At 25.3% G+C, this 12,777-nt stretch overlaps 1 protein-coding gene across 1 annotated transcript; it reads right to left on the reverse strand.

Annotated features, from left to right (window-relative positions):
* Positions 1 to 2,468: 2,468 nt before the first annotated feature.
* Positions 2,469 to 11,454, reverse strand: LOC119606438 (peritrophin-44-like). Its single transcript, XM_037959952.1, has 3 exons — positions 11,303 to 11,454; positions 10,366 to 11,239; positions 2,469 to 3,630 (listed from the first exon to the last, which is right to left on the reverse strand). The coding sequence occupies exons 1-3, from the start codon at positions 11,372 to 11,374 to the stop codon at positions 2,552 to 2,554; spliced, it is 2,025 nt and encodes a 674-aa protein (XP_037815880.1). The 5' UTR covers positions 11,375 to 11,454; the 3' UTR covers positions 2,469 to 2,551.
* Between the last annotated feature and the right edge of the window lie 1,323 nt (positions 11,455 to 12,777).

Here is a 12,777-nt window from a genome sequence, read left to right on the forward strand (position 1 = left end):
TTTAAAATTAAAATATAATAAATTTTTAACGAAAAATTCCATTATTTTCTTATACCGCGAAAAAAGGTAGTCAAAATACTACCTTTTTAAAATGTGACAAAATTGCTTCTCTTTACAAAAATTGCTTATAAAACTCATTTAAAATTAAAAAGTGAATTTTCAATGAAAAATTTCTTTATTTTGTTATAGTGTTAAAAGGTAGTAGATATACATACTACTTTTTTAAAATGTAACAATATTGCTTCTTTTTACTTAAATTTCGTATAAAACTTATTTAAAACTAGTATTTTTTATGAACAATTTCATTCTTATGTTATATAAAGAAAATGTAGTAGAAATACTACTATTTTCAAATTTGGAAATATGGCTTATTTTTACTAGAATTTCTTATAAAACTTATTTAAAATTATTTTGTTATATTAAGAAAAGGTAGTAGAAATACTACTTTTTTCAAATTTGGAAATATGGCTTATTTTAACTAGAATATCTTATAAAACTTATTGAAAATTAAAATAGAGTGAGTTTTTTATGAAATATTTCATTATTTAGTTATATTAAGAAATGGTAGTAGAAATACTACTTTTTTAAAATGTGACAAAAATGCTTCTCTTTACTAAAATTTTTTATAAAACTTATTTCAAATTATTATGTAGTAAATTTTTTATGAAAAATTTCATTATTTTGTTATATTAAGAAAAGGTAGTAAAAATACTACTTTTTTTGAAATGCAACAAAATTTCTTCTTTTTACTAAAATTTCTCATAAAACCTATTTCAAATTAATATAGAGTGAATTTTTTATGACAAATTTCATTATTTTGTTATATTAAGAAAAGGTAGTAAAAATACCTACTACTTTTTAAAATGTGACAAAATTGCTTTTTTTACTAAAAAAAAACTAAAAATTAAAATAAAGTGATTTATTATGAAAAATTTCATTATTTTGTTATATTAAGAAAAGGTAGTAGAAATACTACTTTTTTAAAATGTGACAAAATTGCTTCTTTTTACTAAAAAAAAACTAAAAATTAAAATAAAGTAATTTCTTATGAAAAATTTTATTATTTTTTATATTAAGAAAAGTACGTAAAAATACTAGTTTTTTTAATGCAACAAAATTACTTTCTTTTACTAAAGTTTCTCATAAAACTTATTTCAAATTAATATAGAGTGAATTTTTTATGACAAATTGCATTATTTTGTTATATTAAAAAAAGGTAGTAAAAATACTACTTTTTTAAAATATGACAAAATTGCTTCTTTTTACTAAAAAAAAAAACTAAAAATTAAAATAAAGTGATTTATTACGAAAGATTTCATTATTTTGTTATATTAAGAAAAGGTAGTAGAAATAATACTTTTTTAAAATGTGACAAAATTGCTTCTTTTTACTAAAAAAAACTAAAAATTAAAATAAAGTGATTTCTTATGAAAAATTTCATTTTTTTATATTAAGAAAAGTACGTAGAAATACTACTTTTTTTAAATGCAACAAAATTACTTTCTTTTACTAAAGTTTCTCATAAAACTTATTTCAAATTAATATAGAGTGAATTTTTTATGAAAAATTTCATTATTTTGTTATATTAAAAAAAGGTAGTAAAAATACTACTTTATTTGAAATGCAACAAAATTGCTTCCTTTTACTAAAATTTTTTATAAGACTTATTTCAAGTTAATATGGAAAAATTTTATTATTTTGTTATATTAACAAAGGCAGTAGAAATACTACTATTTTAAAATGTAAAAAATAGCTAATTTGTACCAAAATTTCTTATTAAATTTACTTCAAATTAATATGAAGCGAATTTTTTATGAAAAATTTCTTTACTTTGTTATACTAAGAAAAGGTAGTAGAAATATTACTTTTTTTTTAAAATTTGTAAATATGACTTATTTTTACTAAAATTTCTTATAAAACTTATTTAAAATTAATATGTAGTAAATTTTTTATGAATAATTTCTTTATTTTGTTATATTAAGAAAAGGTAGTAGAAATATTACTTTTTTTAAAATTGGAAATATGGCTTTTTTTACGAAAATTTCTATAAAACTTTTTTAAAATTAAAATAGAGCAATTTTTTATGAAAAATTTCTTTATTTTGTTATGTTGTTAAAAGGTAGTAAAAATACTACTCTTTTTAAAATATGACAAAATTGCATTTTTTAACAAATATATGTAAGAAAATTTGTTTAAAATTATAATGAAATGATATTTTTTAATGAAAAATTTCATTATTTTGTTGCATTGTTAAAAGGTAAGGTAGAAATACTACTTTTTTTTAACTGAAAGTTAAATTTATTATTTTTACTCTTTTTCCTGTTATTACAAGGATTTAATGAAATTTTGTTTAAGATACATAAATATTGCGATTTTATTGCGATTATTTGACATTTAGTAGCAGAAAAAGACATCTACTACCTTTTAGGAGGTAAACGATAATTAAGAAAAAAATTCAAATTAAATTAGCAGTGTAAAGTTATTGATAGATTTTTATTTTTGTTTTTTTTTTTTGCATTTACATTTCCTATATAAAATAAATATTTAGGTATTAGGTTGATTGCGCCGTACAAAGTTGATAAGTACTGGTTGTAGGTGATGTTTTCTCACATTGTCCAGTAAATTCGTTAAAGTATGGATTATTCTCATCAGTGCATGGTAACCCTTTAAATTCTTCATAACCATAAGTCTTTCCTTGTGAGGTTTCATTTTTACAAATTAAGTATTTTTTACACTCTGCATCAATAGTGCCAACAAATGTCTGATTCAAATTACCACAACGGTCATATTTACATTTGAATGTATAGGGGGTAACACATTTTTGACCATTAAAATGTAAACCCTTTGGACATTTGCCCCAAGTGCCGGGTCCATCTCTAGATGTACATTTGTAATAACCCATACAAGTTTGGCCATCAGAAACAAATACTGGATTAGCTTCAGAAGCAACACCTATACCAGGAGTAAATTTACATACCGAGGGGTTGTCATCTAAATTCTTTAAAACACCCGGACCTATGTCAACTGGACTAGGAGCTATGCAAGGATTGGTTGTTTGACACCCACCAAGTTGTTTATTAAAGTAACTATTTGTACATTTACCATCAGTACCTAAGCCATCGAGGCAACCAATGTATTCTCCACAGTTGTCAGGTTTACCAACAAATACCCCATTGGGTACCAAACGGCAAATCGAATCAGCAGAACACTTAGGCTTAGCTGATGCATATACACATTTTATCTTTTCACTATCAAAGAGCTGGGAACCGGGACAAGTTGTACAAGAGGCATTTTTATTACTACAATAGCAATAACCATTGCAATTGGTTGGATCAGCTACAAAGGTGTTATCAGGCTCATACAAGCAAGCATCCTTACTATCAGTAACGCATTTGACATTAGCGGGACTATCGCAAATACCCAGTCTAGGATTATACAGATAGCCAGCGGGACATTTACCAGTACCCACTAACTGGTTATTTTTACAATAACCATAGCTTTCACAAGAATTTGGATCGGCAATAAAACCATCGGGTCTATATTCACAAGTCTCACTCATGCTATAGATAGCTGAAGCTTTACCGAAAACGGCAGCCATAAGCAGGAGACATCCTGTTGATATTTGTAGACCTAAAAAGAGGAATAACATAAAAAAAAATATTAAAACATTTTAATTTTTTATAAACAAAAAAACATATCTCATAATTTTGTTATTCTATTAAAGGTAGTAGAAATACTACATTTTTTTAATTGCTTATTTTTACTAAAATTTCATATAGAACTTATTTAAAATTAAAATAGTTTGATTTTTTTATCAAAAATTCCATTATTTTGTTTATGCTGCAAAAAGGTAGTAGAAATACTACCTTTTTAAAATGTGTCTAATTTAATTATTTCTACTATATTTTCTCATGAAACTTATTTAAAATAAAAATATAATGAATTTTTCATGAAAATTTCCATTATTTTGTTGTATTAAAAAAGGTAGTGAAAATACTACTTTTTTAAAATCTAACAAATTTATTTATATGTCTTAAAATTCCTCACATAAATTATTTGAAATTATAATGGAATGATTTTTTATGAAAAATACCACTATTTTGTTTTATTAAAAAAGTTAGTAAAAATACTACTTTTTTAAAATTTCTAACATTGCTTATTTTTTACTTAAATTTTATATAGAAATTATTTAAAATTGAAAAGTTTGATTTTTTACTAAAAATTCCATTATTTTGTTATGTTGTTAAAAGGTAGTAAAAATACTACTTTTTTAAAATGTGTCTAATTTAATTATTTTTATTAAATTTTCTCAAAAAAACTTATTTGAAATTATAATGAAATATGTTTTTATGAAAAATTTCATTACTTTGTTATGTGATTAAAAGGTAGTAAAAATACTACTTTTTAAAAATGTGTTTAATTTAATTATTTTTATTAAATTTTCTCAAAAAAACTTATTTGAAATCAGAATGGAATGATTTTTTGCGAAAAATTTCATTATGTTGTTATGTGATTAAAAGGTAGTAAAAATACTACATTCTTAAAATGTGTCTAATTTAATTATTTTTATTAAAGTGTCTCAAAAGACTTATTTTAAATTATAATGGAATGATTTTTTATGAACAATTTCAATATTTTGTTATGTGGTTAAAAGGTAGTAAAAATACTACTTTTTTAAAATGTGTCAAAAAGTTCTTATTTTACATAAAATTACTCAATAAACTTATTTGAAATTATAATGAAATGTGTTTTTAAGAAAAATTTCATTATTTTCTTATGTTGTAAAAAAGTAATAAAAATACTACTTTTTTAAAATCTAACAAATTTACTTATTTTCGTTAAAATTCCTCAAAATTTTTTGGAAATCATAATAGAAGTATTTTTTATTAACAATTGATTATTTTGTTATGTGATTAAAAGGTAGTAAAAATACTACTTTTTTAAAATGTGCTAAACTTGCTCATTTTAACAAAAATGTCATATAAAACTCATTTAAAATTAAATTAGAAGGATTTTTGATGAAAAATTCCATTATTATGATATATTATAAAAAGGTAGTAAAAATACTACTTTTTTAAAATGGTTTATTTTTACTAAATGTTTATATAGAACTTATTAAAAATTTTAATATTTTGATTTTTTATTAAAAATTTAATTATTTTGTTATGTTGTTAAAAGGTAGTAGAAATACTACTTTTTTAAAATTAATATTTTTTAATATTAATATTTTTTTCACAATTTTCGTGTTAAAATTATTATAAATTAAAATACGTTTAAAATTTGATGAATATAGAAGAATTTTGACAATTTTCTTAGTAGAAAAAATACTACTTTTTTAACTTAATGATTTTTTTTAAATATCCAAATTTTTGCCTAATTATTATTATTTCTTTAAATTTAGTCCTTTTTTTGCACTTTTTTTTTCTTTTTGACACACACCTTTCATTTCAAAACTTTACTCCGTTTAATTTTTTTTATTATGATTTTAATTCGTATTCAGCTGATGACACCGGACAAATTGTGACTGATTTCTTGTTACCACTTGAGTGGTTTAAATACTAAAAATCACGGTATTTACGAAATCAAAACCAAATTGGTTTTTTTTGATAAAATTTTCCAAAAACTAATAATAAGTTCCAAAAAAAAAAACGATTGTTAAACATGTATTTTTATTTTTTTACATTTTAATCAATTGACAAGATTAGCTAAACAATAATGCCATCATTGATAATTTTGAATGAACGAAAAAGTACAAATTTTATTGATTGAATTTTTATTTTTGGTCTAACTACAAAGGTATCTTACACCCCAATTTGTGGAAATTATCTTAAATACACATTTTTTTGTAGTTTTTTTTTTCTAATTTCCTATTTGTTTTGCAAAAAATCTAAACAATTAAAAGATAGCAGTTTAAAATTCTTGTTATTAACTTGTTTTAAATTTTGGTACTTCTTTTTTTCGTACAGTTTGTTGTAGTATTAGTTATCTTAGGCTAGTTGAATTGAAAATGTTTTTTATTAAATTTTTTATATTTTTCGTTAAACAATTTATTCCTTCTTTATCTAAGAAAATAATTAGCATTCAAAACGAAAGTTTCTAAAGATTAGTTAGTTAGTTAGTTAGTTAGTTGGTTTGTTAGTTAGTTAGTTACGTTAGTTAGTTAGTTAGTTAGTAGTTAGTTGTTAGTTAGTTAGTTAGTAGTAGTATAGTTAGTAGTTAGTTAGTAGTTAGTTAGTTAGTTAGTTAGTTGTTAGTTAGTTAGTTAGTTAGTTAGTTAGTAGTTAGTTAGTTAGTTAGTTAGTTAGTTAGTTAGTTAGCTAGTTAGTAGTTAGTTAGTTAGTTAGTTAGTTAGTTAGTTAGTTAGTAGTTAGTTAGTTAGTAGTTAGTAGTTAGTTAGTTAGTTAGTTAGTTAGTTAGTTAGTTAGTTAGTTAGTTCGTTAGTTAGTTAGTTAGTAGTTAGTTAGTTAGTTAGTTAGTTAGTTAGTTAGTTCGTTAGTTAGTTAGTTAGTTAGTTAGTAGTTAGTAGTTAGTTAGTTAGTTAGTTAGTTAGTTAGTTAGTTAGTTAGTAGTTAGTTAGTAGTTAGTTAGTAGTTAGTTAGTTAGTAGTTAGTAGTTAGTTAGTTAGTTAGTTAGTTAGTAGTTAGTAGTAGTTAGTTAGTTAGTTAGTTAGTTAGTAGTTAGTTAGTAGTTAGTTAGTTAGTTAGTTGTTAGTAGTTAGTTAGTTAGTTAGTTAGTAGTTAGTAGTTAGTAGTTAGTTAGTTAGTAGTTAGTTAGTTAGTAGTAGTTAGTTAGTTAGTTAGTAGTTAGTTAGTAGTTAGTAGTTAGTTAGTTAGTTAGTTAGTTAGTAGTTAGTTAGTTAGTTGTAGTTAGTTAGTTAGTTAGTTAGTTAGTTAGTTAGTTAGTAGTTAGTTAGTTAGTTAGTAGTTAGTTAGTTAGTTAGTTAGTAGTTAGTTAGTAGTTAGTTAGTTAGTTAGTTAGTTAGTTAGGTAGTTAGTTAGTTAGTAGTTAGTTAGTTAGTTAGTTAGTAGTTAGTTAGTTAGTTAGTTAGTTAGTTAGTTAGTTAGTAGTTAGGTAGTAGTTAGTTAGTTAGTTAGTAGTTAGTTAGTAGTTAGTTAGTTAGTTAGTTAGTTAGTTAGTTAGTTAGTTAGTTAGTAGTTAGTTAGTTAGTTAGTTAGTTAGTTAGTTAGTTAGTAGTAGTTAGTTAGTTAGTTAGTTAGTTAGTTAGGTAGTTAGTTAGTTAGTTAGTTAGTTAGTTAGTTAGTTAGTTAGTTAGTTAGTTAGTAGTAGTTAGTTAGTAGTTAGTTAGTTAGTTAGTTAGTAGTTAGTTAGTTAGTTAGTTAGTTAGTTAGTTAGTTAGTTAGTTAGTTAGTTAGTTAGTTAGTAGTTAGTTAGTTAGTTAGTTAGTTAGTAGTTAGTTAGTTAGTTAGTAGTTAGTTAGTTAGTTAGTTAGTTAGTTAGTTAGTTAGTAGTTAGTTAGTTAGTTAGTTAGTAGTTAGTAGTTAGTTAGTTAGTTGTAGTTAGTTAGTTAGTTAGTTAGTTAGTAGTTAGTTAGTTAGTTAGTTAGTTAGTTAGTTAGTTAGTTAGTTAGTTAGTTAGTTAGTTAGTTAGTTAGTTAGTAGTTAGTTAGTTAGTTAGTAGTTAGTAGTTAGTTAGTTAGTGAGTTAGTAGTTAGTTAGTTAGTTAGTTAGTAGTTAGTTAGTTAGTTAGTTAGTTAGTTAGTTAGTTAGTTAGTTAGTTTAGTTAGTTAGTTAGTGTAGTTAGTTAGTTAGTTAGTTAGTTAGTTAGTTAGTTAGTTAGTTAGTTAGTTAGTTAGTTAGTTAGTTAGTTAGTTAGTTAGTTAGTTAGTAGTTAGTTAGTTAGTTTAGTTAGTTAGTAGTTAGTAGTTAGTTAGTTAGTTAGTTAGTTAGTTAGTTAGTTAGTGTAGTTAGTAGTTAGTAGTTAGTTGTTAGTTAGTTAGTTAGTTAGTTAGTTAGTTAGTTAGTTAGTTAGTTAGTTAGTTAGTTAGTTAGTTAGTAGTTAGTTAGTTAGTTAGTTAGTTAGTTTAGTTAGTTAGTTAGTTAGTTAGTTAGTTCGTTAGTTAGTTAGTTAGTAGTTAGTTAGTTAGTTAGTTAGTTAGGTTAGTTAGTTAGTTAGTTAGTTAGTTAGTTAGTTAGTTAGTTAGTTAGTTAGTTAGTTAGTAGTTAGTAGTTAGTAGTTAGTTAGTTAGTTAGTTAGTTAGTAGTAGTAGTTAGTTAGTTAGTTAGTTAGTTAGTTAGTTAGTTAGTTAGTTAGTTAGTTAGTTAGTTAGTTAGTTAGTTAGTTAGTTAGTTAGTTAGTTAGTTAGTTAGTTAGTTAGTTAGTTAGTTAGTTAGTAGTTAGTTAGTTAGTTAGTAGTTAGTTAGTTAGTTAGTTAGTTAGTTAGTTAGTTAGTTAGTTAGTTAGTTAGTTAGTTAGTTAGTTAGTTAGTTAGTTAGTAGTTAGTTAGTTAGTTAGTTAGTTAGTTAGTTAGTTAGTTAGTTAGTTAGTTAGTTAGTTAGTTAGTTAGTTAGTTAGTTAGTTAGTTAGTAGTTAGTTAGTTAGTTAGTTAGTTAGTTAGTTAGTTAGTTAGTTAGTTAGTTAGTTAGTTAGTTAGTTAGTTAGTTAGTTAGTTAGTTAGTTAGTTAGTTAGTTAGTTAGTTAGTTAGTAGTTAGTTAGTTAGTTAGTTAGTTAGTTAGTTAGTTAGTTAGTTAGTTAGTAGTAGTTAGTTAGTTAGTTAGTTAGTTAGTTAGTTAGTTAGTTAGTTAGTTAGTTCTTCTTCAAATATCTCGTTTTGGCCAAAAAATTTAATTATTTTTTCACATTAAAGAAAATGTACTAAAAATACTACTATTTTGAATTTTCACAAAATTCTTCATCGTGTTTAGACTTTATGACGTTTCTAGACTATCAGTGTTATTTTCAAAAATAAACTTTGTTGACTCACGCTTTGCATGAATATCAATTCATATGTTTGTTTTTTCGCTATTTACTTGCAAATTTTGGCCATTTTTATAAAAAAATTTTTTGATTGATATACTTTTTTAAATTAGTTGAAAATATTATAAACATTATACATATATAAGAGAGTATTTATTTTTGTCGATATATCTTTTCACAAACACATTGAACTGGTCAATCAAAAAATTTGACAGCTGAAGATTTGAACATGTGCCTTAACAAGTCGTAAGAGATTAGAATAACAAGTGTTCTTGAGATTGTAACCGAGAATATTTGAAAATCTACTATTGTTAATTATGTTTTAATAAGCAATAAGAAATATTTTTAAAGAGCTTGATATAGAATAGTTATTCAAAAATTTAATATTATAATAATAGCAAATAGTCTAGTCTATAGTCTAGTCTATAGTCTAGTCTATAGTCTAGTCTATAGTCTAGTTTATAGTCTAGTCTATAGTCTAATTTATAGTCTAGTCTATAGTCAAGTCTATAGACTAGTCTATAGTCTAGTCTATAGTCTAGTCTATAGTCTAGTCTGTAGTCTAGTCTATAGTCTAGTCTATAGTCTAGTCTATAGTCTAGTCTATAGTCTAGTCTATAGTCTAGTCTATAGTCTATAGTCTAGTCTATAGTCTAGTCTATAGTCTAGTCTATAGTCTAGTCTATAGTCTAGTCTATAGTCTAGTCTATAGTCTAGTCTATAGTCTAGTCTATAGTCTAGTCTATAGTCTAGTCTATAGTCTAGTCTATAGTCTAGTCTATAGTCTAGTCTATAGTCTAGTCTATAGTCTAGCCTATAGTCTAGTCTATAGTCTAGTCTATAGTCTAGTCTATAGTCTAGTCTATAGTCTAGTCTATAGTCTAGTCTATAGTCTAGTCTATAGTCTAGTCTATAGTCTAGTCTATAGTCTAGTCTATAGTCTAGTCTATAGTCTAGTCTATAGTCTAGTCTATAGTCTAGTCTATAGTATAGTCTAGTCTATAGTATAGTCTAGTCTATAGTATAGTCTAGTCTATAGTCTAGTCTATAGTCTAGTCTATAGTCTAGTCTATAGTCTAGTCTATAGTCTAGTCTATAGTCTAGTCTATAGTCTAGTCTATAGTCTAGTCTATAGTCTAGTCTATAGTCTAGTCTATAGTCTAGTCTATAGTCTAGTCTATAGTCTAGTCTATAGTCTAGTCTATAGTATAGTCTATAGTCTAGTCTATAGTCTAGTCTATAGTCTAGTCTATTGTCTAGTCTATAGTCTATAATTTAGGCAAGCCTTATACAATAAATTAGTATAGTGTATAGTCCTTACAGAGCCTACTATGGTCGTTAGTCTCGTTCTTTCTATAATCTATAAAATTTAGCTTTGTTATATAAAATTCTTTGTTATTTATTTATTTAAAAATGTTTATATTATTTACTGAAACACTTAACATTTTCGGGCAAATCACAATATTCCTTTTGTGAATCCCAGAAAAGACCAACCGGACAAGAGGTTTCTACCGGTGTACCCATTATACAAATAAAGTATTTACCGCAATCTTTGGGATGAGCAGCATAACTCTGACGTTTGGCAGGGCATACAATATGATAAGGATTTGTAGAGTTGGGACGTTTTGTGGAGGGATAACGTGTTGGTGTGGCAGCTGTGGGCCTACTGGGCTTAGATGTGCGTGGTGTTTGGGTCGGGAAAGGTGTGGTGTTTGTAGTACGTGACGGCCTAGTGGGTGCTATTGTAGTGCTTAGCGGATAACAGACCATTAAAGGATTGTCCGTGCTAGTGGCTAAACTATTTTCGATTTCCTGTTCTTCTTCGTGAGCCAAATGATAACATTCAGCCTTATGATTAAGAACACATTGTTGAGTAAGATAATTCCAGAGAGTACCCACACCGCATGAGTGTTCATGCATATGACCATAAGCACACAAATAATAGGAACGACATTTTTGAGGATGTGGCAAGAAATAGGCACCATAATGACGACATAAAACATTATCAGGATCATAGTGAGTGAGAGGATCTACAGTTTCACCGGTTAAGACATCTAAAGCTATTAAAGAAGAATGCCATGGCATGACAGTTGTTACGATTTGCTGCGCAGCAGTCACTTGAGTAGGGGTGGCCACTTGACAATTGGCATATTCAGGCCAATTGCACACCTTACGCAAGGCATCAAAATGAAAACCCAATTCACAGTTATGTACCGAAGGCTTTAACTCCTCATTGCAAACAATATAGCGGCCACAGTCTAAAGGATGGGGCAAGACATGACCCAAAGGTTGCTCCCAACAAAGCTGGAGAGAAAGATTATTAAGATCATTTTTTTCTTGTTAGATTATGTGGATCAGAGTACTTACTTGAGTTAAGTCCTCTTGCGCCTGACTTAACCCTTTTAGGGCTATTATTAGGGTTAATATAAAAAGTTTCATTTTATATTTATGTTCTTTTTTCAATTAATTAATTGCGTTTTTTTTTCTTTCTTTATCAGTTATTTCTTTAATATTCAAACAGAAATTGCCAAAATTTTTCTTAAAAAAGCTCTTATTTATAGATTTTTTTCATTAAAATATAAAACATAAGTGACATAATTGGTACAGGTTTGTTATTATTTGTTTTTAAATAAATGATAAATTTGTTTTAACATGTTAAAGGGTGTGTTACAAAAACAACAAGATTTTATTTTTTTTTTTAATTTAAAGAATTTAAGATAAAAAATCTTTTCAAAAAGATAATTAAGTTAACAACCAAATAAAAAAATCCTATTTTTAGGCGTTTTTTAAAACAAATAACAAAAAATTTTATTCTTGATACAAGTTAATTAAAATCTAAAGCCTACTTTTAGGCTTTTGTTGTAAATTATAAAAATTACTCATAAAAATCCATTTAATCTAATCTTTTAAATAATAATTGTTTTGTTTTTTTTTTTTTTTAATTTTTTTGCTTATAATTGTCATAAAGCCTAAATTATCTACTAAGCAGTGTATACCCTCTTTTCAGCGTGTTTAGCAGCAAATTTTGTTTAAAACTATTTTTTTTGTCAAAAATTTTATAAAATGTCTTCAACTAAACATATTTTCTTGGTTTTAATCATAACAATTTCGTGCCTAACTGCAGCAAAAGCCGCTGATAATGCAGCTATCCCCTCCTCGCAGGGTTTTCCTGGCTTTTTATCATCTCTGCTAAATACCCTGCAAAGCTTGAAGTCTCAAACCCAACCGGCCTTTGAGGAATGGCGTAAAAAAAGTTTTCATGATATAGAAACTCCCGACGTCAGTGAAAAACGCAATAAATTGTGGCAGCAGATAACAGACACCAGATTAGTCTGAATCTATGTATAAAATTAAAATAAAATCTGTTATTAATTTGTCAAGTATTAATAATAAATAACAATAAAAAAACAAAAATTGTGAATTATTTTAACAAAATAGAGGAAATTTGTGAGTTTAATCTTAATCCCGCCTTAATCTATACATTTTCTTCAAATCCCGTGAATTCCCAAAAAGTTTTTCACAAATCCCAGAAACCTAAAATACCTAAATTTCAAGAGTATTTCATTAACAATGTAATTCTTATATAAATTTAAGTGAATTTTTGAGTTTTACACAAATCCCGTGAATTCCCAATATGTTTTCTAAAATTCCAGAAAGTGAAATTTCTTAAATTTGAAACAAATTTTAATGAAAAATCATATTTGTTACATAAAAAATAGAAAATTTGCGAGTTTTACTCAAATCCCGCGAATTCCCATAATGATTTTCTAAAATCCTAGAATATCAAATTTATAAAATTTTTAACAAATTTTAGTGAAAAATCAAGTTTTTACACAAAAAAA

The sequence above is a fragment of the Lucilia sericata genome, unplaced genomic scaffold (genome assembly GCF_015586225.1).
Source record: "Lucilia sericata isolate MDLA Ls3-8-SP2 unplaced genomic scaffold, ASM1558622v1 Contig000585F_arrow, whole genome shotgun sequence".
Taxonomy (NCBI): domain Eukaryota; kingdom Metazoa; phylum Arthropoda; class Insecta; order Diptera; family Calliphoridae; genus Lucilia; species Lucilia sericata.

Excerpts from the sequence above, each read along its gene's own strand:
- LOC119606438 (XM_037959952.1), bottom strand. The coding sequence starts at position 11,374 with ATGAAACTTTTTATATTAACCCTAATAATAGCCCTAAAAGGGTTAAGT. Across the intron at positions 11,240-11,302 it reads CGCAAGAGGACTTAACTCAA|CTTTGTTGGGAGCAACCTTT; the intron begins GTAAGTACTCTG and ends CTTTCTCTCCAG. Across the intron at positions 3,631-10,365 it reads CGAAAATGTTAAGTGTTTCA|GTCTACAAATATCAACAGGA; the intron begins GTAAATAATATA and ends TCCTCTTTTTAG.